Genomic DNA, 27,328 nt, shown 5'->3' on the forward strand with positions numbered 1-27,328 from the left:
TTTTTCTTCCCATAATAGAAACCATATATGGTTACGTATCTGAGAACCAACTCGAATGGAGCTGTGGTAATCAGTGGAAAAAGTGATGTTTCTATGGGTCATTCATTTGAATATGGCAAAATTTACTATTTAAAAAAACCACCTCAGCCAGGCACAGTGGCTTATGCCTGTAATCCCAGCATTTGGGAGGCCAAGGCAGGCAGATCACCTGAGGTCAGAAGTTCAAGACCAGCCTGCACAAAATGGCAAAACCCTATCTCTACAAAACCCTATCTCTACTAAACATACAAAAAATTGTCCAGGCATGGTGGTGGGCATCTGTAATCCTAGCTACTAGAGAGGCTGAAGCAGGAGAATCACTTGAACCCGGGAGGTGGAGCTTGCAGTGAGCCGAGATCGTGCCACTGCACTCCATCCGGGGTGACAAGAGCGAAACTCCTTCTCAAAACAAAAACAAAAAACAAAAAAATCTTTGCACAATGCTGAATGGTCTTTGAGAAGCAAAAGAACATTTCTCAGAGATTTGTAATCTAATTGTTGCAATCAGATTAAGTATTTGTGAAGGTAATTCAGCCACAATGAGAATCACTCCATTTATTTATTTTTGTGTCTGCGAAACCCAGTCATGTGAGGCCAAAGTGACTTGATTACTTAATTCTTTGAAAACTTGCTTCAGTTTTTAATGTCATTTTGTGTTTCAAAACAGTTATCCATACTCCTCCTACTACTAATCATGACAGTCGTGACATGGGAAAACTACAATAAGAGCAAAACTTTGTCTTTTGTAGTGTTTTCAATTTTCTAAGCCCTTTCTCATTGATCACCTCTCAATAACTAGGGATAGATAGGTATAATGTTGTAACAGATACAATTGATGCATCTATGTAAATAATTTCTACTGTCACTTAGCAAATTAATGAAAAGCTGAGAGTAGAACAATATGCATCCATCTTCATATAGTCCTTGAATATCTTTTATGTGTAGAACACTATTCTGCCTTTATCTAAATGATTCAGAAATGCACACTACACTTGATCTTAGCCAAAAAGCCAAGAAGCAATAGGAATGCAGCTAGATAGAACATCTAATAAGATTTTCTAAGCACCGCACCAGGTATAAAAATTAAGAAGACCTCAAATATGTTTCTGTGCATCTGTGCCTAGGATCTGAGATTCATTTAACACTTGGAGTTAAATTTTTAAATAGATTACTAGTGTTTTTTAAATTTTTGTTTTAGTTTCAGGGGTACATGTACAGGTTTGTTATATAGGTAAACTTGTGTCATAGGGGCTTCTTGTACAGATTATTTTGTCACCCAGGTACTAAGCCTAGTACGCAATAGTTAATTTTTCTGTTCCTCTCCTTCCTCGCACCCTATACCTTCAAGTAGGCCCCGGTGTCTTTTGCCTCCCTTTTTGTGTCCAGGGATCACTAGTGTTTATGGTCCAGAGTTAGCATGCAAGTTTGGGGCTACAGTTGAATTAACCTCATCACTAGAGAGATGTCTGCAGGCTACTCTCAGCTGTTGTCCACTTTTCTCCTGATAGAGCTCCGAGCTTCATATTTAAATAACTCAAGAAGTAGTTTTTTATATATTACTTTGAAAGTGTGCAAAATACCAGCCTGCCAGACTGTCAAATTATTAGTCTCTACTGGGCTTCCTGTGTCTCTGTGAACAGTCATAGATTGGGGATCTCACATTGAAGGTATGGAAACCTATTTGACCCTAATTTACTGGTTCAAGTCTCCTGTTCTCCTACAATGAAGCTGGTTGGGTAAGTTATTAGTTTCTCCTTTTTTTTCCTTAGAATTGTGGAGTTTGAGTTCTAAGAATTAGATTAAAGGAGCAGAGGAAAGTAGTGGCATGTCAATTTCCCAAAATCAATTTAAATTTAGCTCAGTTTGGCTAAAAAATATAAAAATGGAACATATAAGAAGTGAAGCATAATTCAGATAACATTTCTTACTGGTGTAAGTGATTTTTTTTAAAAAAAAAACCTAATTGTGTTGATTGTATACACTTGAAAAAGATCTTGGGGATGAACAGCCATGGAGTTGAGAGCCAGTGGCAGGCGGTCTGTGCCCTAAACCAGAAGAAGTGAGGTGATGAAGGATATCATTCAAAAAGACAGTATCCAGAGGAGTGGAGTGGTAGAAAGCAGTTATGCCTGATAGGGGAGTCAAAAAAGACTGAAGAGACATTTCTGGTTGTGAATCAGAAGGCTAGTAGGTTTTGCTGGTTCAGAGCGCTAAAGCAGGTAACATGCCTAAGTTCAGAAAGGGTGGTGTATGTTGGAAGGGAAGTCTGCCAGCCTCTAACAGAGTCACAGAGGAGACAGTCATTGCTGGAGGACTATCAATGTCTTGCATGTCTTGGAGGGACCTGGCAGATTAACAAAATGAAGGGGGACTCACCCAGAAACAAGGCAGTGTCCCCACCAGAGAAACCCTGTTACAAGAGCTGGGACCCAAATCAAAGTAGATGATTTGACTTGAAGTTGAACCATCTGAGAAATTGTCCCAGGTTGTCTTACATTTTTACGTAACCAGGGAAAAGATTTCTCAGAGTAGCTAAAGGAGAGCTTCATCTCTAGATAAGAGTTCCACTGGCACTGTTTATGAGAACCAGGGGCCAGCAGGGCAAAGATAAAGATAAGATTGTTTTACAGCTATATAAATGTATTGATGAAGAAATGTTTGTATCATTTTCAAGCTATTAAATAAAATCGCAACAGCTTAGCCTTTATTTTTTTAACAAAGCAATGTTTCTTGCTTCAATTTAAGACATCTTCATAAAATTTTATTTAAAATCAAATATTACTCAATGTGTACATAAACATACTTTATTATTGCACAAATATTTACTTCAAACTTTGCATAGTAATGTCAGAGTTTTCCCTCTGAAAATGTATCACACTGATACATTTTGCCTAACAGTTGTCTACATGAAATTACGGATCTCAAGTTTAGTATTCTACCCAAATTTATAACTTCCCTTAATACAAGAAATTATATATTTATAATGCTAAACTTAAAAATATATCAAAACAACAAAAATAGCATGTAACAGTAGGAAAAAATATAGGCCTTTATTATATCTTATTGATATTTTATCAAATCCATGCTGGGTTAGTCAAATAAGTTTATAGGTTTACATAGCTTATAAAAAGACAAAATTGTTAATGAAAATTGTTTACAAATACACATAATAGAGTTTTTTCATAGATATTTATGTTCTAGCTTGAAATTCAGTTAGATGTTTTCAGGGTCTATAGAAATATTTACCAAGTATTTAGATAGATGCTGTAAGTTAAACATTAAATGTTGCTATTTTATAATTTTGAGATTATGAGTATAACATTTATTCTGAATGATGAAATTTGAAAACTGCCCCTTTCCATTCATTTAAACAGAATGAATCCATATGGGTAATCTTTGTTTCTATGTCCTCTGAGTGTTTCCATTTGTTGGATATCTGGTAGGTAAGTCCAGTGTTGTTCTTTTTTTTCCTTTTGGAAAGTGGATTATTTTTCAGAAAACCTTATCCATGTAAATGCATTATTATCTACCGTGTTGCCTATGTCAGAAACCTGTCATTCTTGATGACTTGTCCTCCTTTGCATTTGACGTTCAATAATTCACCAAATCCTGTCAAGTCTACCTCCAAAAATATATATGGGATCTCTTATTTTGCTGTATCCCAAGGTTTCTCACTACCCATGCCTGGAGGTTCTATTTAGTACAGTAAGAAATGTGAATGGTACCCTGCACAGAGGAAGTTGCTCAACAAATATTCATAGAATAGAAGTTACAAGAAACTAGACAGTTTCTCTCTCTCAGTGCTCCTTTTAGTTCACAGTAGAAACAAATGTTCAATTGTTGGGTCAGTGCACAAATAAGTAGGTCCATATTCTTGGCATTGCTACTGTACATGGTCTTGCTTCCTTCCTTCCTGCTGTTTTCCACTTCTGCTTTTCTTTATTCTTCCCACCTGCCACCCTCACAATCTTTCAATCTCTCAATCTCTGGATCTCTGGACCTCACTGTCACTCTCTCTTTTTCTCTTTCCCTTTTCCTCCCAGTTTCACTTAAAGTAGTTCTAATTTACTACATAAATATTATGTGCCAGCACTCTGATGGATCTTTCACACGTTCTCATTGTCTCCTTTCATTTGTACCATAATCCTACGAGGGAGGGACTGCTATTAGCTCATACTGCTGATGAGAAAACTCAGTCTCTGAAAGCTTATGTTGCACATTCAGGGTCACACACTGACCAGAAAGGTAACTGAGATGGGTGTGAGCAGTGTGACAGTCGAGGCTGGGGCGCCAGTTAGCTATGGCAATATTCTGGGCAATAGACAAATCAAGGTGGGAATTAGGGTAGTGTCAGAGGAAATGTACATAACTGGGCAGAAAAGGGATTCAGTGAAAATAAATTCTTTCAAAGTACTGACGGGCACACTTTAATGAAAACCCTCAGGGCCTCATGCATACTGGGAGCATATTTTACTCTGAAAGCAACTTCCTGTGAGATCCAAGTCACCAGAAGTCCAAAACTGATTTTAAATTAGTTTTCAAGATTCATAGATTCCGGCTATGTTCCAGCCAAGGCATTCTTATTTGCTGCAAGGACTTTCAGAGTGCCCTTCATAGCTTTCTATGGGAATTCCATCTAGATAAAACCATCTTTTTCAAAACAGGCTTTTTGCTAGAGTAACTGACTGTGTTTGGTGAGGATCAAAATGGGTTTGTCTTCACCTGAAGGTCACTCTGGAGAGAGTAAGGCAGAATGTCAGTGTGCGGTGGGAGATGTGGAGTTAAAAATATGATAAGTTTATGAAATGTGGCTTCTGAGAAAAATTGGAGTGGTGGGCTTATCAACCTCTTTTCTTGTTTCCTCACTTACTACTCTTATACGTCTACAGTGGAGGAAAAAGAAAGCAATGTTTTAATGGATCCCAGGAAAAGGCTAACACCACATCATTGAATTGGACATGACTATCCCAGGCAGTTTGGAGATTGGCCAGTGACACCCTTTGTTTTAAATCAGTTAACTCTTTTCCATCAGGTTTACTTGGCAAATAAATAATTTTTATGGTGATCAAAGAGGGGGTGGAGGAATTAGAGGAAGCTAAATTTTGTAGTTCTTATTTTTCCCAAATATGAAGAAAACTGAAATTATTCCTTGATTCAGATAGAACACTGCGAGTGATAAGGATTGATTTCTCCCTCTCAAGTAACAAAAGGACCAAAAGTCAAGTCACAGCTACTAGAATTGATTTTTCAAAAGTCAAAGGTCATGTGTTAAGTACTTTTAATAAAAATCATTGTCAGGGTTGCCCATGAAAGCTAGGTTGTTTTACAAAAATGTTCCTGTAACAGCGACAGCTTTTGGTGGCTTGCTGAGGGAATGGGAAATGAAGTCTGAACTACTGGGCAGTGGCAAAATAGGTCTCATATAGAAAATAAGATGCCTTATACCATTAAATAAGAAAAGAATGCCTGAATGCTTTCATTTAACTTCCTAAAACACAATATAATTTGGAGCCTCCAGCTGTATCATCTACTAAAGAACCTAAGAAGAAAGAATTTAACTACCAGAATCTTTGCAATCTGCTGACACTTGAAATCAATGAGAAAGCACAAAAGATGCTAATAAACTTAGCTGCTACCTACAGATGAGGATGAATAAAACTGATAAAAATCACTTCCAAAGATGAATAATAACCATTCAGGGGGTTTCCCTCCTGGTGTGTTGAATGTATAACTGATTATATTAATTAATTGCTGCTTGGCATCGATATTAAGGTATTGGCTACATGGGAATAATTTAGGTGATCACTGGAAATCCTCAAATGTGATAAAGAAAAATTGTCAAAAACGATTACTCATGTGATCATTAGTATAATTAAGTTATTCATGCTTATCAAGTGATGTACACTTGGTAGACATACTAAGCACAATTGTTTTCTCTTTTTCAGTATGCACATGGAGATTCAGATCACTTATTAGACTCATAGCTGGGGATGGTGGCTCACTCCTGTAATCCTAGAACTTTGAGAGGGTGAGCAGGTGGATCCGTTGAGCCTAGGAGTTCAAGACCAATCTGGACAAGATGACAAGACCCTGTCTCTACAAAAAATACAAAGTATTTAGCCGGGCACATGGTGGCTCCTGCCTGTAGTCCCACAGGAGGTGGAAGGATCACTTGAGCCTGAGAGGTAGGCGGCAGTGAGCCCCGATTGCACCACTGCACTCCAGCCTGGATGACACAGAGAGACCCCGTCTCAAAAAAAAAACCAAAAGAAAAAAAACAAGGCTTACAGAAGGTCACTCAGCAAAGTCACAGCAAAACATTAATTGGAAATTAAAAGGTTCTAAATCTTGTTCTAAGGTTTAATATCTACATTTGTATTTTCATTTTCAATTTGAATTTATTGTTTACTTTAAAAACAGCTGTAGTCTTCAGAAGGTGGCCCTCCTTGATTTTCCAAGGGCTTTGTATGGGAAAGCTTATTGGATGTATTTTAAAAGAATAATTTAAATTCAAGTTTTTAAAAAATAAAGTTAAGGGTCAAACCTCAAAAAAAAAAAAAAAAAGATAATAGTCAATAGGAGAAATTAGATGAGTATAATTGCCAAGTAGAGTCCCTGTGATTGCTTATTTTAGTGTGAAATAATGAAAGGAACATTAGACCCCACAGTTGGGAAGTCTTTCATTGATAGTGCAAGGTGACCTTGGCCTATCCTTCATTTAACTGTGCCTCAATTTCCTTTTTTGTAAAATCATCAATGGTGATAATATCTGCCATTTCACCACTCACCACTAAGATGAGTAGTGAAACATAAACTACGACTATTCCTTTTTTTTTTTTTTTTTTTTTGAGACGGAGTCTCGCTGTGTCGCCCAGGCTGGAGTGCAGTGGTGCAATCTCGGCTCACTGCAAGCTCTGCCTCCCAGGTTCACGCCATTCTCCTCTCTCAGCCTCCCGAGTAGCTGGGATTACAGGTGCCCGCCACCACGCCTGACTAATTTTTTGTATTTTTAGTAGAGACGGGGTTTCACCATGTTAGCCAGGATGGTCTCGATCTCCTGACCTCGTGATCCACCTGCCTCGGCCTGAGCCACCACGCCCGGTCCCCAACTATGACTATTCTTTTAATTCTGGTTTTCTTTCCTAGTTTCTAAAACACTGGGGAGTAAAGAATATGTCCACACATGTGCACCTACATGTATGAATGGTGGGGAAGAAGGGCATAAATGGGCATGTGTGTATTTAAGGCTGTGGGTTCTTTGCAGCCAGGGACTCTACACTATTATTTTATGCATTATTTTATCTCCCAAATAACTTAGCCAAATGCCTTAAATGAACACATTAATCCAACCTTCTCTCTCTTTTGCATGGCCTGAAAAATTTTGTAATTTTTTTCCCAATCTACCTTTCCTTTTCCTTGTCCTATATATTCTTTGCTTTAGCCACTAAAAGACTACATGAGCTTCCCTTGAAGATGCTTGACATTGTCATTACACCTTGAGCTTGTTCTTGATAGTTCCTGTTTTAAATACCATTCCCAACTCCTCTGTGAACTACCATTCACACTTGAAGGATGAGTTCCTTGTAAAGTTCTTCTGATCATATGACATAGAATTAATCACTCTTGGACATTCTACTATAAACCTTAGCATGTTGTTTTTTCATTATTAGTTTATATGTCTCTTTCCTCCGCCAGAATGGGTAAACCATGACTTATTTACATGTTTACCACAGCAAGAATGTAGTTGATACGTGTTGAATGAGTAACAACTAAATGAATTAGACTCTCAGCCTCTTGAACTTCTCATAGGAGGCAATGTTAAGCAGTAAAGAATGTCCTCCTTTTGACTCATGTTATCTCAGTTAAAATTCTGCCTATTGCTGGATACATGTCTACGTTATTTAACGATTCTTGTCCCAGTTTACCTGATTGTACAAAGGTCATAGCAATAGACCTTAACTCACAGAGTCATAATGAGCATAAAAATATAAATAATGCAGAGTGCTTAGACCATTGCCAGGTCTAAAGCAAGTGCAAAAAATATGTTAACAAATAGTAATTAAGAGTGGTGCTTAATTTATCACACTTAAAGAATAGTGGAAACAAAGTAAAAGATCTCAGTGCAATAGTATTTTGATTATATTCTACCAACTTAATCACATCAATTTTATGTAACTAGATTCCTCTGAAATTAGTAAAAGATTTTTATTATGTAAGTACAGTTGATCCTCATTATTTACAGATTTTGTAGTTGCAAAGTTGCCTGCCTGCTTGCTAAAATTTATTTGTAACTCAAATTAATACCCATGGTGCTTTGTGGTTATGCTTAGAGCAGGGTAAAATTTGAGTTGCCAAATGTCCATGTTCCCAGCTGAGGTTGAACAACAAGATGCTCTGTCTTCTTGTTTTAGCCCTCATACTATAAACAAGTGCCCTTTTTGAGGTCTATTTGGTGCCATGTTTTTTGTATTTCTGTGCTTTTGGTTGGTGATTTTTCTGTTTAAAATGATCCCAGAGTGGAGTGCTGAAGCACTGTCCAGTGTTCCTAAGAGCAAGAAGGCTGCGATCTGCCTTATTTCTGACATAAAATTTCAATGTTAAAGAGCTGACAATACTATCATATTAAATAAGGTGTCATTAAATAGAAACACACATAAAACAAGGTTATGTACCCATCAGTTGACAAAAATATTGTAACCAGAGGCTTGAAGGAACCTAAACCTATATTTCCTCTAGGAGCAATATTTCAGTATTCTCAAATTCAGTGTTGGGGTGAGGGCAGCTATACAGAAAATAACAAAGTGCTCAGCAAGTAAGTGCAAATGTAGATTATATTTTTTTCTTCTCTCAGAGAAACTTATTTGTAGAGCACCAGCTAATTTGTAGTAGATCTGGAAGAAGGAGCTTGGATTTCTATCTCCCTGGAAAGTCTAGCTCTACCTCTGCTCCATGATTGAAGCAGGGACAGAGAGGTCCTGGACAAATCCATTATTTGACGTTGGGTCTGGATTCTTTCTTTTTTTTGAAGTGGAGTTTCACTCTTGTTGCCCAGGCTGGAGTGCAATGGTGTGATCTCAGCTCACTGCAACCTCCGCCTCCCGGGTTCCAGCAATTCTCCTGCCTCAGCCTCCCGAGGAGCTGGGATTACAGGCGTGTGCTACCACGCCCGGCTAATTTTGTATTTTTAGTAGAGATGGGGTTTCTCCGTGTTGATCAGTTTGGTCTCAAACTCCTAACCTCAGGTGATCCACCTGCCTCGGCCTCCCAAAGCGTTGGGATTACAGGTGTGAGCCACCGCACCCGGCTGGGTCTGGATTCTTTCTAACAGCCAGTAATTTGTTTCTACTACCTAAAACAAAAAATAAAAAACCTCTGTGTGCTTATTTTAAAACTTAATTTAAATATTTTCAGAGTATTCCATGCACATTATTTTTTAAGGTAAATAGTACTAACAAGCCTAAAACAAAAACAAATAGGCCCTTTCTTTCCGCTCCCCAAACCCTGCCCCCATTCCCTAAAGACTGCCTTATGATATTTGGCTGTTTTTTTTTTTTTCTGACATTTACCTTTATGTTTCTCAGTAATGTACTTATTTAGATGTCTCTTAATTTACCAGTTTTACTTCACCATTTTTAGATATCATCTATTTTTATGGCAGGATTTCGTGCTGACACACTTCCATCCTCATTTTCTTCCCCAATCCTTTCTCTTTTTTCTACTGCTGCTTCTCCTCTTATTCCTTCTTTTGTTGAGGTGTAATTAAAATAAATGAAATTATAAATCTTAAGTGTTCAGTCTCATGAATATATTGGTGTTCTAGGGCTGCCATAATAAATATTGCAGACTGGATGGCTTAAAAAACAGGCATTTATTTTCTCACAGTTAGTGAAGCTAGAAGTCCAAGATCAATGTGTTGGCAGATTTGGTTTCTTCTGAGGCCTCGCTCCTTGGCTTATAGATGGCTACCTTCTTCTAGTGTCTTCACATGGTTTTTCTGTGTGCATATCTGTGTCATAATTTTCTTTTAGGGACGCCAATCATGTCATATGTAAGACCTACCATAATGAACTAATTTAAACTTCATTACCTCCTTAAAGGACTTATCTCCAAATTCAGTCATATTCTTCTAAGATAAAAGAGTTATAACATCAACATATGACTCTTGATGGGCACAATTTAGCCCATAAATATGTATTTTGACAATTGTATCCATCTGAGTAACAAACATGAAATCAATATGCAGATTTCCATCACCCCAAAAAGTCTCCTGGTACCCATTTCCAATCAAAACCCAGAACAACTACCATAGACTATTCTAACTTCTAATACTGTAGATTAGTTTTGCCTATTCTTTAACTTCACATAAATGGAATTAAACAGTATATACTCTTTTGAGTCTGGTTTTTCATCGTATTAAATCTTTTATCACATTACAATTTTCTTCATTGTCTTCACTGCTGTTTGTTGCCTTTAAATTTTTTTTTTCTTTTTCAGATTGCACTATTTTCCTGGAACACACCTTTCATTAACTTCCTGTTAAGGAAAACACAAATAGATATCTTGGAAACCATGTGTATCTGAAATATTCCTATACTGTCCGTAGCATATATTCTTATACTTGTGTTATCCTTATGCTTGCTTATTTGACTAGACATAAAATTCTAGACTTAAAATCCTAGATTAGAATTTTATAAGTAGTGTTCTATTGTTTTCTACTATTGAGTGTTATTGAGAAATCTCATGCCATTCTTACTGCTGATCATGTTTTATGTGACCTGCTTTTTCCCCTCCATTCTGGAAACTTGTGGATCCCCGCCCCACACCCCATAAGGCTCTAGTATTTTACAGTAATGTGCCTTGAAATGGATCTGTTTTGCATTTATTTCGTTTAATATTCCACAATCTTTTTCAGACTGGAGTCTCAAGTATTCAGTTTTGTAAAGTTGTATTAGGAAAGGGGTAATTTTATCATTTTTGCTAATTTTCTACCTTTTATTTTTCCTGCTTTTTAATTCTCTCATATTATCACGGGTGTTGGAAATTGAGAACCAAATCTCTAATTTGTTATCTTTTCTCTCCCATTTCATGTGATAATGTATTCCCACTGAATTTTTTCTTTTAATTCATCTTCCAACTTATCTATTGAATTTTTAATTTGTGCAATCAAATTATATTTGTAATAAGTTTTTAAAAATATTTCAATATTCTCGTGTTTTTATCCTGTTGATGGATGGATTATCATTTCTTAGATTACCAGGGTATTAATGACATCTTTTTGGATTTCATTCTTTGCATTACTGATGTTTCCTTCAGGTGCTATTATCTTCTTATGTATTATTTTTTCTACTTTCCTTTATGCTAAGGGCCTTCTTTGATGTCTGGTAGTCTTAAATTGTCAGTTTACATTAAAATGAAGTATGAAAAAGCTGATTTTAAACTACATATTTTAGCACTTGAGTGGGACTTATTGAGTACTGAAATGGGAGAGTTCCTTGACCACCTTCGCAGGATGTGCGACATCGTTGTGGCTTGTCTGTTTGGCTGCTGCACCCTCAAGCCCCTTATGGTACAGGGAGCATGCAGACAGGCAGGAGCTGGGGTGAGCACTTTTGGTCTCTGGGTCCACGGTAGCATGTAGGAGTGGGTGTCTGTGACTCCCAACGCCCCAGTGGGTGTGCTACTGTGCTCTTTCAGCTCTGCCATCTGCAGACAGCTTAAGTGTTAACCAGTTCAGTGCCCTCTGGGTACCCAGGTTCTTGTCCAGCATCTAGGAAGAAGCAGGTCACATGAACAAATTGAAGGATGGTAAATGTGAGGGATTTTATTGCCAGATGGAGGTGGCTCTCAGCGGGATGCATGGGGAGCTAGAAAGGGGATGGAGTGGGAAGATGATCTTCTCCTGGAGTTTGGTCATCCCACGGCTGATCTCCTACCTGACCATCCCCAGCTGAACTCCTCTCGATGTTCAGATGCTCCTTCTCTTCTTTTCTTCTCTGCCACACTGCTCTTCTATTCTGCTCTTCTGCTCGTTTCCTCATTTGCTTGTGGAGCCTGGGGTTTGGGGTTAATATGGGTACAAGACAGGGGGATGCGGCAGGCCAAAAGGCAACATTTGGGTGTGAAAACAGGAATGACTGTTCCCATTTAGGGCTGTGAGTTTCCAGGCTTGAGGGTGGGGCCTTTTGCCAGAGATCCACCTTCTTCTACCCAGTATTTCCCTGTCTCCTGTCCATATCAGTAGTAGCCTCATTGTTGGGGAATTGATCAGGGATATGACTGTTTTTTTTTTTTTCTCTAGGGCAAAGATAATAACTTTCTCTAGAGAGGATTATCTGATATTCTACCCAAGAAGCATATACCTGTTTGCCATTGCTCTAGGTATCAAATGAAGGAAGAAGACATGGGTAGCTCACATCTTTGATTTACTTACCCTTGCCTACATCCCTGTTCTCTCCTGTGTTTAATATCTCTGAATCTTTGGCCTCTGAGTTGAATATCCCCAGAGGATAAAGCTACCAACACCTCCAAGGTCAGGGAGGGTTAGTAGCCCGGTTTTACTGGGTATGGGTAGAAACCTGATCTGAATGACTTTCAGTCCTTCCCCTCTTTCAACACTATGCTTGGAAGTTCTAACTTCCAAGTTATATAAGCAGGAACAATGTCCAGGCATCCCTGACTTTTGTTGTGCTTTTCATTGCCTTGATTTTTCATTACTGTCTCTTAAGAAGGTATTTAGTTTTCAGGCTCTCTTCTTTGGCTCAGTCACCCTATGATATGGTTTGGCTGTGTCCTCACCTAAATCTCATCTTGAATTGTAGCTCCCGTAATTCCTACCTGTCATGGGAGGGATCCGTTGGGAGGTAACTGAATCATGGGGGCAGGTCTTTCCTGTGCTGTTCTCATGATAGTAAATAAGGCTCACGAGATCTGATGGTTTTGTAAAGGGGAGTTCCCCTACACACGTTCCCTTGCCTGCTGCCATGTAAGACATGTCTTTGCTCCTCCTTTGCCCTCTGCCATGATTGTGAGGCTTCTCAGCTATGTGGACCTGTGAGTTCATTCAACCTTTTTCTTTATAAATTACCCCATCTTGAGTATGTCTTTAATTAGCAGTGTGAGAACAGACTAATCCACCATATCTCCCTCCAATTTGCACCTTCCAAATATCAGTTGACATCTCTCATGCAATATAGACGTATTCTCTATTGTTTTATGGTTTATACCATTTAGAATATTTTACTGTCATTTTAGCAGCATATGCAAAGGAGAGGTGATAATGCATTCAATCAATCAAAGGAATTGTGTATTTTTGTTAAAACCAGACAAATAAGAATGCTGTCAGATTGTAAGAATGAATTTAATTTGTCTTTAAGTGGCAATCGCTAACACTTCTTGCTTCTCTGCTTTCTTCACACTTATGTTTGGGTTACTTGTTTGACCCTGTCCCGTTGTCCTTTCTTTCTTCAATGTTTTAATTTACATCTATTATTTTACAGAGTATCAAAGTTAGCTGGCTGCCTCCTCCATCAGGAACACAAAATGGATTTATTACCGGCTATAAAATTCGACACAGAAAGACGACCCGCAGGGGTGAGATGGAAACACTGGAGCCAAACAACCTCTGGTACCTATTCACAGGTCAGTGTTCACATGGTGTAGTCTTGCAAGGTTTTGATGAATTAAATGCTTTAGGAATAAAATATAGTCTCACTCCAAAGGAACATTGATTTTCTTCTTGGCATCCTGGCAGGTGACATCTATTGGCTGGAACAAGAACAACCTTTATATTTTTAACTTTACATTCTCTATAATGTTTTCACTATATATTTCTCTCTGGATCATCATCTTAATACATGTATCATAAAATTTTTATTCATACTAGTTTCTCAGCATTGCTGATTCAACAAAAGCATCTGTTATCTAAAAACTTAACATTTTAACCAATAACTTTTAAAAGTCATCTAATGAAATTGTTCCAATTTCAATCACTTTGATTCCCCTCTACCAATATTCAGGGGTGAGAATGGGTTGAAAACTGAAGAAAAGGGTGGATTGTAAAATAAAGAGAGAGATTATTCTACTTTCTGCTAAAATAAAGTAAATTCACTTATGCAGCCATATTGATAGAATTCAGAGTAGATCAAATTTCTCTATGAAAACTGGACCCAGTTTGCATGTAAAGAATATATTTTTTTAAATTTTATAAAATAATCATGTATTTAATAACTACAACCTTTAATTCACAACAGCTCAGGTTCCTAGAAAACAGAATGAAGCAAGGCTTTCAAGGTAGTACCTTTAAAGTTATAAGTTCAGGAAAACAAGAAGGAGAGAACAAGGAAAGCGATCCAGGGAAGAAGAGAAAACAGATAATGGTGGTACATTATCCATCTGTGGTGGCCACAACTTCGGGGCACACACAGCACTTGCTAGGTCTCCTGGGTGTCTCTTGAGAAGCCACATGAACTATCTCACAGTCCATGGATAGAAGGTGTGAGCAGTTGCTCTCTTGTTTCTCACTGGTTGAGTTCACCAACAGCTTACTGATTACTTTGCACCTCCCAGGCAGTCCCCTGTGAAGCCAGAGCTTCTGATGACTCTGCAGACACATAGGTGTCTTTTTGTCAATCAGCATTTTATGTGATGGTGGCTTGGCCTAGGGTATGATCAGAACTCAGGGCTTTTCAAACCTAGGAATATCTTGAGCTACTGCCAGAAACTTGGCAAGCAAAGCATATAGAGTGGCTCATGACACAGCTGGGTAGATGAAGTTGAGTGACTCTGAAGTGGCACATAAACTGGGTCAGGACAACATACAAACCATAAAGCACATGACTTACAATTTATAGATGAGGTAAACTACCATTGCAAGTGAAAAAAAGAAAGTAATCCCTTATGTATTCCTTTTCTCTACACCAGATACTCAGCGAATTTCCATTTGAAATCATGACTCACACACATTATAAGCTTCTTGTTCAGCCTGCAATCACAGACTTGAAAGTAACTTGTTTATTTATTTTTTCTTCTTTTCTCTCAGGTTGTCTTTTATGCGTATATAATTTTAGCATAATGGCCAGAGCACTTCCGAAGTAGATTGCCAAAAATCATGTTTTAAATATGGACAAAATCTCTGAGGCAGGGAATGGTTGAATCTAACAGAAAGTTGTGACATTTACCATATCATTTTAAAAGATTTTGAAAAGCCAATATCCTATGTTTTTTTCCCCTGACAAAATAATGGGGAAGATGGTAAAAATAAAGTGAGGAACATGTGTTCATTAGGATATTTGGTACAATATGACTTTTACTTTAAGAGAAATCACCAAAATTGAAAAATCTTGCTAAAAATATTTTAGTATGGATTCTAAGATTTTATATTAGAGCAGAAGAGACACTAAGGATAATTTAATCCAAGCTCTTCCAGACATAGAGATTTGAAGCCTCAAAACTTTATCATCATTGCTTTTGCTTCTCAAATGATAAACGTTGAGAATATAAAATTAATTTCTTACTATAAAATAATTAACTAAAGGATGAATATTGCAATAAAAAAGCTAATGATTGGATGTTCAATTCACAGAACTATATGCAGCCAATAAAAATGATAAAATGTTCAATCTCATTAGCAAATAGAGAAATGCAAATTAAAATAAAAATAAGTTAGCATTTTCTTTTGATTAAAGTAATAAAGATAAAAATAAATGAGGGCATCCCATTCTGGAAAGCATATGAGAAATGTAAACTCTCACATACTGCTTGTGGGATAGAAAATGTCTATAACCCTTCTGGAAAGCAATGTGTGTGTATATATATGTGTATATATACATATATATGTATATATATATATATACATATATATGTATATATGTGTGTATTTTATACAGAGGATATACGTGTGGATGTGGATGTATGTCTGTACGTATAATTTTCTTTTCATAAAGATATGACCCAGGTTTCCAAATTCTAAGAGTTTATCCTAGGAAGCAATCATATTTTTGCAAAGTTTGTAGCTAGATGCATATTGTCATATTATTTTAATAGCAAACAGTGTTTTTAAAAACCTAAATATCCAACTATAGGAAGTTACCTAGAAAATTCAGACACAGTTGTATCTTGGAATACTATATGTCTAATTTAAATGAAATAGTGTAAAAATGTTAAATCTATGTAAATTATGATTATTTAAATATAGTAAGCAAATACCCCAGTTTTAAGTCAGTATTAGTACAAGAGCTTGTATTTATTAAAAAAAGCATTCACATAAAAATATTTAGAATAATATATATCCCAAATTGTTGATCATGAATATTGCATACTTTGTAACAACAATATGTTATGTATTTTTAATTGCATATGCAAAATGAAAAATGATAAGTTAAAAATATTACAATTTTTGCTTTCAAAAATTGAAGATTTCTTCCCACTAATGCTAACTCAATATCATCTGAATGGCTTAGAAAACAGTGGTCCAGAAAACAAATGAAGAATAGTAGCCTCACGGCCAATAGAATTTGCTAGCATTAATTGCTTAGTCCTTGTGAGTTACTTTGGCAAATGGAAGTTAACACATTCAGTTTAGTATTTTCAAACCAAGATTCTGACTCCCTAAATAACACAACATTTAGGACTTTCCCTCTGTTTAAGGTAAAATCATTGAAAAAACGCAGAGCAGCAACTATTAGCCTTCTCACCGGCAGAAACCCAAAACAAAATACCACGAATTTCATAACTTGAAAGAATAGACATTTATTCTCACAGTTCAGGAGGCCAGAAGTCTGACTCAAGGTGTTGGCAGGTTCAGCTCCTTCTGTAGGCTCTGAGGAAGAACCCATCCCACAACTTTCTCCTAACTGCTGGGGTTACCGGCAGTACCTGGTCTTCCTTGGCTTGTAGATGCATTGCTCTAATCTCTGCCTCCATCTTTTTATACTTTCCTCTCTGTGTTCTCTCCTCTTCCTTTTTTATTTGTTTTGTTTTTTTGAGACAGGGTTTTGCTCTCTTACCCAGGCTGGAGTACCGTGACATGATCATAGTTTACTGCAGACTTGACCTTCTGGGCTCAAGTGATCCCCCTGCCTTGGCCTACCGAGCAGCTGGGACTACAGGTGTGTTTCACCACACCCAGCTGATTTTTTAAATTTTTCGTAGAGACAAGGTCTTGCTTTGTTGCCCAGGCTGATCTCAAACTCCTGGCCTCAAGTCATTCTCCCTCCACGGCCTCCCAAAGTGCTAGGATTATAGGCATAAGACACTGCCTGGCCTCTCTTCTTTTCCAATTAGGACGTTAGAGATAGAGCCCACTTGAAATCCAGGATGACTTCATCTTGGGATCATCAACTAATTATAACTGTAAAGACACTATTTCCAAATAAGGTCACATGCTGATCCTTCAGACATGCATGAATTCTCAGGGGATACCATTCAAACTACTATAGACTCCTTTTTTAATTTTTCCTCTCAAGGACAATCATTTTGAGTTGTATCTTCTAATAAACTTTACTTATTCAAAAATAAATAATTCAGTACTACATTTTCATTCATCTAAAATACGTGTGACAGTTAGAGCTTCTAATCAGCATGAGGTAACCCATCACCACTCTGGTTTATTATCATTTCAGCCAAAAGCAAAGTGAGATGAATTAATTAGTTATTAGGAACAGCTCACAAATGCCCATTTGCATCTTTATAGAGCTGTAAGAATTTGGATGCAAAATGTGTAGGCTTTATTCATATTGTTACATCTTGATTTCATGAGTTATAATAAAGCATTTAGGAATGCAAACAAAATATGAGCAGTTATATGTGCAACTATGCCTGAGATTTACTGCAAACATATATATATATACTCTTTCTAAATTTGAACTGAAGCAATAAAAAGAGTTAATGAACAGCATCATATACTTACAATTTTTTTTGAATAGTTTTGGAAAATCCTTCCCTCCTCTCTCCTGCTCTGTGACTGGGCTACAGAAACACCTGTTGCATTGCTAGACATTGTGGGAATATATGTCTTCAATGCTACAAAACATTAAGAAACCAGGGAGCGCTACACACTGGTAGATTGGCTGTGGTTTAGACATGTCCCCAGGATATATCTAGCAACTTGTACACTTTGTTGTAAGCAAAAGCAATTGATTTTCCATATAAATCTATAGCACTATAAAATGTAAAGGATTTGATCCTATGATTTTAATGCCTATAAGATACATGGATTTATTGATTTGGTTGTTTAAAAAAGTGGAAATTTCAGAATGCTCCATTTGTATGTTATAAATATCCAGGTGCAGATACTCAAACATTTGCTTTTTTACAATCTTCTATTTGTTAGACAGGTGTTTTTTGTGTGTATGTGTTTTTTTAATGAGAATAATGAGACATCTGCAAAAACAAAGTAATTCAGAGTTATAACAAGAATTGAAATCGCTATCAGGTTTTTTGTGAGAACCCACATCAACTAAATTTTAAAACGTTTTTAATTTTTGACTGCTCTTCAGGGAAGGTTGAATTGAATTTAAGGGTTTTCTTGTGTTTCATGGTCAATATATAATAAACATAATAAAGATGCATTGATAGTTTATGGACTGAAAAATTGAAATAATAGCATAGCAATTTTATAACAGGGCTAACATTGGGGAAATTGTGTTGTTTGAATAATATGCCATCTCTTACTAGAAGGTCTAAAAATTAGAAATAGAACATAAGAATTACAGAGCTTGAGGACACTTAGCATTCAGGATAGAAACCTGCAGAGATAATCAACTTTCAACAACTGAATTTTTTACGGCGACGAAAAGCATTGCTAGTTACACCATACTTCCTTTACAATAAAGGTATAGTTAGAAGCATCTAGGACACACACACACACACACATTGAGATTGAACTTTATGATCCTGACAAACATAGCAGGAAACACAGAATTCGTCTCATCCAAACTGGTTTTGTTTTATCTATTTTATTTTATTTATTTATTTTTTGAGATGGAGTTTCACTCTTATTGCCCAGGCTGGAGTGCAATGGTACAATCTCGGCTCACTGCAACCTCTGCCTCCCGGGTTCAAGTGATTCTCCTGCCTCAGCCTCACCAGTAGCTGGGATTACAGGCATGCACCACCACACCTGGCTAATTTGTTTGTATTTTTAGTAGAGACGGGGTTTCGCAATGTTGGCCAGGCTGGTCTCGAACTCCTGACCTCAGGTGATCCCCTCTCCTTGGCCTCCCAAAGTGCTGAGATTACAGGCGTGAGCCACTGTGCCTGGCCAAACTGCTTATTTTACAGAAGAAATAACTGAGGTCTGGAGGGTGACATGGCTAAGATCCTCCACTAGTTAAGGAGATGATCCCAGGTGAATTGTGTGTTGTCCAACTCCTCATTATGTGCTCCTTTCACTATGCATGTTGTCATCTTTAGTTCACTTTATTGTGAGTGACTAAGGCTGTTACATAACTTTGTAAAAGATAATTAACATTAAAAACAATGTTTAACATTTACAACAATAATAGCCATATTATTACTTACTGAACTCAAACCATTCACTATGCTAAAAGCTATGTATGTATTTTCCATTTTAATCTTTATGACAGTTTTTATTTATGTATCCCCAATTTATGGATGAGGGCATGGAAGTAAACAAAGAGGCCTGGTTTTTCATGGTCAACCATCTAATAAGTAATGATACTGCCTGAATAGAAAACCTATATTCTTACCTCTTAAACCGTAAATAATGTGTTTCTCACCATAGGCGATGCATTCGTGATTGTATCAGTATTAAAAGGAATAGGAGAAAAACACAAGGATGGAAAAAGATGTCTATTGGACAATAAAACTTAAAGATTACCATACAGCGGGCCGGGCGTGGTGGCTCATGCCTGTAATCCCAGCACTTTGGGAGGCCGAGGCAGGCGGATCACGAGGTCAAGAGATCAAGACCATCCTGTCTAACACGGTGAAACCCTGTCTCTGCTAAAAATACAAAAAAAAAAAAAAAAAAAAAAATTAAGACGGGTGTTGTGGTAGGTGTCTGTAGTCCCAGCTACTCAGGAGGCTGAGGTAGGAGAATGGCATGAATCCGGGAGGCGGAGCTTGCAGTGAGCCGAGATTGCGCCACTGCACTACAGCCTGGGCGACAGAGCGAGACTCCATCTCAAAAAAACAAAACAAAACAAAAAAAGATTACCATACAGCTAGAGGAGCTGACTAACTCTAGAACAGATTAAATAAAAGCTTTCCTGGCCAAATTATTTAAATTTTTAAAAATATTCCTATTATTCCAGTTCAGGAACTAGATCTAAGATAACAGCTTTTCAAAATATACATACAAAAAAAGGCTTTTAATTGGCCCGGCGCGGTAGCTTAAGCCTGAATCCCAGCACTTTGGGAGGCCGAGGCAGGAAGATCAGGAGGTCAGGAGATCGAGAAACCCCATCTTTACTAAAAATACAAAAAATTAGCCGGGCGTGGTGGCAGGCGCCTGTAGTCCCAGCTACTCGGGAGGCTGAGGCAGGAGAATGGCGTGAACCTGCGAGGCGGAGCTTGCAGTGAGCCAAGATTCTGCCACTGCACTCCAGCCTGGGCAACAGAGCAAGACTCTGTCTCAAAAAAAAAAAAAAAGCTTTTCATTACAGACTGGCTTCTCTTTACTCCACCTCCAGTGAAAGAGAGAGAGGAAGGGAAGAGGAGGGGATGGGAGGGGAGGGAAGGGAGGAGGGAGTGGGGAGAGGAAGGGAGGAGGAAGGGAGGAAGGAGGGAGGAGGGAAGGGAGGAGGGAGTGGGGAGATGAAGGGAGGAGGGAGGGAGGAAGGTAGGGAGGAAGAAAGGAAGGGAAGAAGGAGGGAAGGGAAGAAGGTAGGGAAGGGAAGAAGGAAGGGAAGGGAAGAAGGAAGGGAGGGAAAGGAAGAAGGAAGGAAAGGAAGAGAAGAAGGAGGGAAGGAAAGAAGGAAGGGAAGGCAAGAAGGAGGGAAGGGAAGGGAGGGAAGGAAAGAAAGCAACATTGAAAGATCTTCTGATATCAGCTATCAGAGTTGGGGCCCCCAAAAGTTGCTTGGTGGTGGTTATTGTTGGTATAACTCTGGAAGATAACTCTTTTTTCTAATAGGGTATATTCATTTATTTATTTATTTATTTATTTATTATTTATTTATTATTTTTATTTTGAAGACAGAGTCTCGCTCTATGGCCCAGGGTTGAGTGCAGTGGCACGATCTCGGCTCATTGCAACCTCCGTGTCCCGGGTACAAGTGATTCTCCCACCTCAGCCTCCTGAATAGCTGGGATTACAGACGTGCGCCACCACGCCAGGCTAATTTTTGTATTTTTAGTAGAAACGGGGTTTCACCATGTTGGCAAGGCTGGTCTGGAACTCCCGACCTCAAGTGATTCGCCTGCCTCGGCCTCCCAAAGTGCTGGGATTACAGGCTTGAGCCACCGCTCCCGGTGGCATTTCTAAGCAAGAGAACAAATTAACTCTTCTTGAGGCTGAATTTTGGATATTACTGATTTGTTAGCTTGATCCACTGTCAAAAATAATAGAACCATCAATTTTAACCTCCCTACCTGCCTATTATTCAAGTCTGATGTAATGATCATAAACAGATATTTCTTCCATGCCTGCATAGTGCTTTACATTTGTTGCCAATGTCTTTCTTGGGTTCTAGCATAGGGCATGTGGGCCTTTGAAGGTGCCCAGCAAGAAAGAACAGAGCCAAGATTCTTTACCCAAGGATAGTCCAAGTTTTAATTAAAACACCATAATACCTTAGCTTAATTTCTCTGAGCCTTATTATCCATGTCTCTAAAATGGGACCAATCATGTAGTCTGTGCCAAGATCGCAGGGTATTTGAAAAATCAAGAAAGTAACCTGGAAATCACTGTACCAATGTCAGTTATCACTACATCTATGAAACGCTTGATTTTATAAATCACTTTTACAAGCAATTTTGCATTTGGCCCTCACAAGAAACACTATAAAGTGGAAGCATGTATTATTACTTAATCACTTTAGATAGGAAATAGCTATTAAAAGAGCCTCCAGTACATCTAAAATTTTCCCAAACAAATCACAGCATAGAAGTAGGGCCACCTGAAACCTGGAATTCTAAAGGTAATGTCCAGACTGCTTCTCTGAAAAGCCAAAATTTCTGCTTCTGCTTTATATCATGCACTTACTTGGGTATAAAAAAGGATCACAAGTTTAATTTTCTTGATAAAAGTTTGATACAAAAGGTACTGAATTTAGAATCCAAAGTCTTGGATAAACACATTTTATAGGAGAAACTTAATTAGTTTTTATCCCACTAGGATAAAACTAGTGCAGTCTATCTGTAAGTGATACTATGGTAAATCAGATTCAGTGCAATCTAAGGAAGAACTTTTCTAAAAAGCAAAACTTGAAAGTGAGTTATCTCCATTGGTGAATTTCTCATCCAATACAAGTATTCCTGCTTTATTTACAGGGACACTTTGTTAGATATTCAGCATTATATGAGCCATTTGATGAGATATTACTTAAGATTTTCTTTAATAATGGGATTCTATACATATTTAAATTTTTTTATACTTTACCTAGCTTTTTTAGGTGTTTGTAGTTAGATTCCACAGCCCAGCAAAGTCGAAGGTGTTTTAAAGATAAAATATAATACTTCAAAGACATTTGGCAGGATTTTCAGAGTGACCTGAGGCACTGATCTCTACAGGATGCTAAAACTTCACTGCAGATGTAATAGAAAGGAAGATATGAAGAGCTCCCCTACTGTATATGGTTGCAAGGGATACTCTGATAAACAGTTTGGCCTGGCCAGGTGAGACCCCTTTGGGGAAATACTTACAATACACTAGATGGCCTCTAAACTGCTTTATTTTTATTATTATTGTAATTTAAGTTCTGGAATACATGTGCAGAAAGTACAGATTTGTTACATAGGTATACACGTGCCATGGTGGTTTGCTGCACCCATTAACCCGTCATCTACATTAGGTATTTCTCCTAAAGCTATCCCTCCCCTAGCCCCCCACTCCCTGACGGGCCCTGGTATATGATGTTCCCCTCCTTGTGTTGATGTGTTCTCATTGTTCAACTCCCACTTATGAGTGAGAACATGTGGTGTTTGGTTTTCTCTTCCTGTGTTAGTTCACTGAAAATTATAGTTTCCAGCTTCATCCATGTCCCTGCAAAGGACATGAACCCATCCTTTTTTTACAGCTGCGTAGTATCCCATGATGTATATGTGCCACATTTTCTTTATCCAGTCTATCATTGATGGGCATTTGCATTGGTTCCAAGTCTTGGCTATTGTGAATAGTGCTGCAATAAACATACACGTGCATGTGTCTTTATAGTAGAATGATTTATAATCCTTTGGGTATGGGTATGTACCCAGTAATGGGATTGCTGGGTCAAATGGTATTTCTGATTCTAGATCGTTGAGGAATCGCCACACTGTCTTCCATAATGGTTGTACTAATTTACACTCCCACCAACAGTGTAAAAGCATTCCTATATCTCCACATCCTCTCCAGCATCTGTTGTTTCCTGACTTTTTAATGATCACCATTCTAACTGACATGAGATGGTATCTCATTGTGGTTTTGATTAGCATTTCTCTAATGATCAGTGATGATCATTTTTGCATTTATTTTTGGCCGCATAAATGTCTTCTTTTGTAGTAGTATTGTCTGTTCATATCCATCGCCCACTTTTTGATGGGAATGTTTGTTTTTTCTTGTAAATTTCTTTAAGTTCCTTGTAGATTCTGGATATTAGCCCTTTGTCAGATTGATAGATTAAAAAAAATTTTCTCCCATTCTGTAGGTTACCTGTTCACTCTGATAATACTTTCTTTTGCTGTGCAGAAGCTCTTTAGTTTAATTAAATCCCATTTGTCAATTTTGGCTTTTGTCACCATTGCTTTTGGTGTTTTAGTCATAAAGTCTTTGGCCATGCCTATGTCCTAGGTTTTCTTCTAGGGTTTTTATGGTTTTAGGTCTTACATTTAAGTCTTTAATCCATCTTGAGTTAATTTTCATATAAGGTGTAAGGAAGGGGTCTAGTTTCAGTTTTCTGCATATGGCTAGCCAGTTTTCCCAACATCACTTATTAAATAGAGAATCCTTTCCCCATTGCTTGTTTTTCTCTAGTTGTCAAAGACCAGGTGATTGTAGATGTGTGGTGTTATTTTTGAGGCCTCCATTCTGTTTCTTTGCTCTACATATCTGTTTCGGTACCAGTATCATGCTGTTTTGTTTACTGTAGCTTATAGTATAGATTGAAGTCAGGTAGGCTGATGCCTCCAGCTTCGTTCTTTCTGCTTAGGATTATCTTGGCTATGTGGGCTCTTTTTTGAATTCATATGAAATTTAAAGTAGTTTTTTTTCTAATTCTGTGAAGAAAGTCATTGGTAGCTTGATGGGAATAGCATTGAATCTATAAATTACTTTTGGCAGTATGGCTATTTTCGTGATACTGATTCTTCCTATCCATGAGCATGGAATGTTTTTCCATTTGTTTGTGTCCTTATTTCCTTGAGCAATGGTTTGTAGTTCTCCTTGAAGACGTTCTTCACATCCCTTGTAAGTTGTATTCCTAGGTATTTTATTCTCTTTGTAGCAATTTTGAATGGGAGTTCACTTATGATTAGGCTATTATGGGTGTGTAGGAATGCTTATGATTTTTGCACATTGATTTTGTATCCTGAGACTTTGCTGATGTTGCTTAACAGCTTAAGGAAATTTTGGGCTGAGATGATGGGGTTTTCTAAATATGCAGTTAGGTCATCTGCAAACAGAGACCATTTGACTTCCTTTCTTTGTATTTGAATACCCTTTATTTCTTTCTCTTGCCTGATTGCCCTGGCTGGAATTTCCAATACTATTTTGAACAGGAATGGTGAGAGAGGGCATCCTTGTCTTGAGATGGCTTTGAAAGGGAATGCTTCCAGCTTTTGCCCATGCAGTATATTGGCTGTGTGTCTGTCATAAGTAGCTCATAGTATTTTGAGATACGTTCCATCAATACCTAGTTAACTGAGAGTTTTTACCATGAATGGGGTGTTGGATTTTATCAAAGGCCTTTTCTGCATCTATTGAGATAATCATGTGGTTTTTGTCTTTGGTTCTGTTTATGTGATGGATTATGTTCATTGATTTGCATATGTTGAACCAGCCTTGCATCTCAGGGATGAAGCCAACTTGATCATGGTGGAAAAGCTTTTTGATGTACTGCTGGATTCGGTTTGCCAGTATTTTATTGAGGATTTTCACACTGATGTTCATCAGGGATATTGGCTTGAAATTTACTTTTTTTGTCGTGTCTCTGCCAGGTTTTGGTATCAGGATGGTGCTGGCCTCATAAAGTGAGTTAGGAAGGAGTCCCACTTTTTCTGTTGTTTGGAATGGTTTCAGAAGGAATGGTGCCAGCTCATCGTTTTACCTGTGGTAGAATTCGCAATGAATCCATCTGGTGCCGGGCTTTTTTTGTTGGTAGGCTATTTCTGCCTCAATTTCAGAACTTGCTATTGGTCTATTCAGGGATTCGACTTCTTCCTGGTTTAGTCTTGCAGCGGGCAGGGGGCATATGTGTCCAGGAATTTACCCATTTCTTCTAGATTTTCTAGTTTATTTGCATAGAGGTGTTTACAGTATTCTCTGATGGTAGTTTGTATTTCTATGGGATCAGTGGTGATCTCCCCTGTATCTTTTTTTATTGTGTCTATTTGATTATTCTCTCCTTTCTTCTTTATTTGTGAGGCTAGTGGTCTATTTTGTTAATCTCTTCAAAAAACCACCTCCTGGTTTCATTGATTTTTTTGAAGGGTTTTTCGTGTCTCTATCTCCTTCAGTTCTGCTCTGATCTTAGTTATTTCTTGCATTCTGCTAGCTTTTGAATTTGTTTACTCTTGCTTCTCTAGTTCTTTTCATTGTGATATTAGGGTGTCGATTTTAGATCTTCCTGCTTTCTCCTGTGGGCATTTAATGCTATAAATTTCCCTCTAAACACTGCTTTAGCTGTGTCCCAGAGATTGTAGTATGTTGTGTCTTTGTTCTCATTGGTTTCAAAGAACTTATTTATTTCTGCCTTAATTTCTTTATTTACCCAGTAGTCGTTCAGGAGCAGGTTGTTCAGTTTCCATGTAGTGGTGCGGTTTTGAGTGAGTTTCTTAGTCCTGAGTTCTAATTTGATTGCACTGTGGTCTAAGAGACTATTTGTTATGATTTTCATTCTTTTGCATTTGCTGAGGAGTTTTTTTTACCTCCATTTATGTGGTCAATTTTAGAATAAGTGCAATGTGGTGCTAAGAAGAATGTATATTCTGTTGATTTGGGGTGGAGAGTTCTGTAGATGTCTGTTAGTTCCTCTTGGTACAGAGCTGAGTTCAAGTCCTGAATAGCCTTCTTAATTTTCTGTCTTGTTGATCTGTCTAATATTGATAGTGGGGTGTTAAAGTCTCCCACTATTACTGAGTGGGAGTCAAAGTATCTTTGTAGGTCCCTAAGAACTTGCTTTATGAATCTGGGTCCTCCTGTATTGGGTGCATATACATTTAGGATAGTTAGCTCTTCTTGTTTCATTGATCCCTTTACCATTATGTAATGCCCTTCTTTTTTTTTTTTTTTTTTTTTTTTTAATCTTTGAGAAAAGCAACCCCAAGATACATAATGGTCAGATTCACCGAGGTTGAAATGAAAGAAAAAATGTTAAGGGCAGCCAGAGAGAAAGGTTGGGTTATCCACAAAGGGAAGCCCATCAGACTAACAGCAGATCTCTCTACAGAAACACTACAAGTCAGAAAATAGTGGGGGCCAATATTCAACATTCTTAAGGAAAAGAATTGGCAACCCAGAATTTCATATCCAGCGAAACTAAGTTTCATAAGCAAAGAAGAAATAAAATCCTTTACAGACAAGCGAATGCTGAGAGATTTTGTCACCACCAGGCCTGCCTTACAAGAGCTCCTGAAGGAGGCACTAAATATGGAAAGGAAAAACTGGTACTAGCCGCTGCAAAAACATACCAAATTGTAAAGACCATTGACACCATGAAGAAACTGCATCAACTAATGGGCAAAATAACCAGCTAGCATCATAATGACAGGATCAAATTCACACATAACAATATTAACCTTTAATGTAAACAGGCTAAATGCCCCAATTAAAATATACAGACTGGCAAATTGGATAAAGACTCAAGACCCATCAGTGTGCTGTATTCAGGAGACCCATCTCACTTGCAGAGACACACTTAGGCTCAAAATAAAGGGCTGGAGGAATATTTACCAAGAAAATGGAAAGAAAGAA

The 27,328-nt window shown here is 37.7% G+C and overlaps 1 protein-coding gene across 5 annotated transcripts in view; it reads left to right on the forward strand.

The window, feature by feature from the left end:
• DCC (DCC netrin 1 receptor) overlaps positions 1 to 27,328 on the forward strand; it is a 1,213,980-nt gene that overhangs the window by 977,770 nt on the left and 208,882 nt on the right. For all 5 annotated transcript variants that reach the window (XM_063653694.1, XM_054461350.2, XM_063653695.1 and 2 more), the window contains exon 13: positions 13,536 to 13,677. In XM_063653694.1, coding sequence (XP_063509764.1) covers positions 13,536 to 13,677 — 142 coding nt within the window. The remainder of the gene's footprint in view (positions 1 to 13,535; positions 13,678 to 27,328) is intronic.

Source organism: Pongo pygmaeus, chromosome 17 (assembly GCF_028885625.2).
Source record: "Pongo pygmaeus isolate AG05252 chromosome 17, NHGRI_mPonPyg2-v2.0_pri, whole genome shotgun sequence".
NCBI classification, from domain to species: Eukaryota; Metazoa; Chordata; class Mammalia; order Primates; family Hominidae; genus Pongo; species Pongo pygmaeus.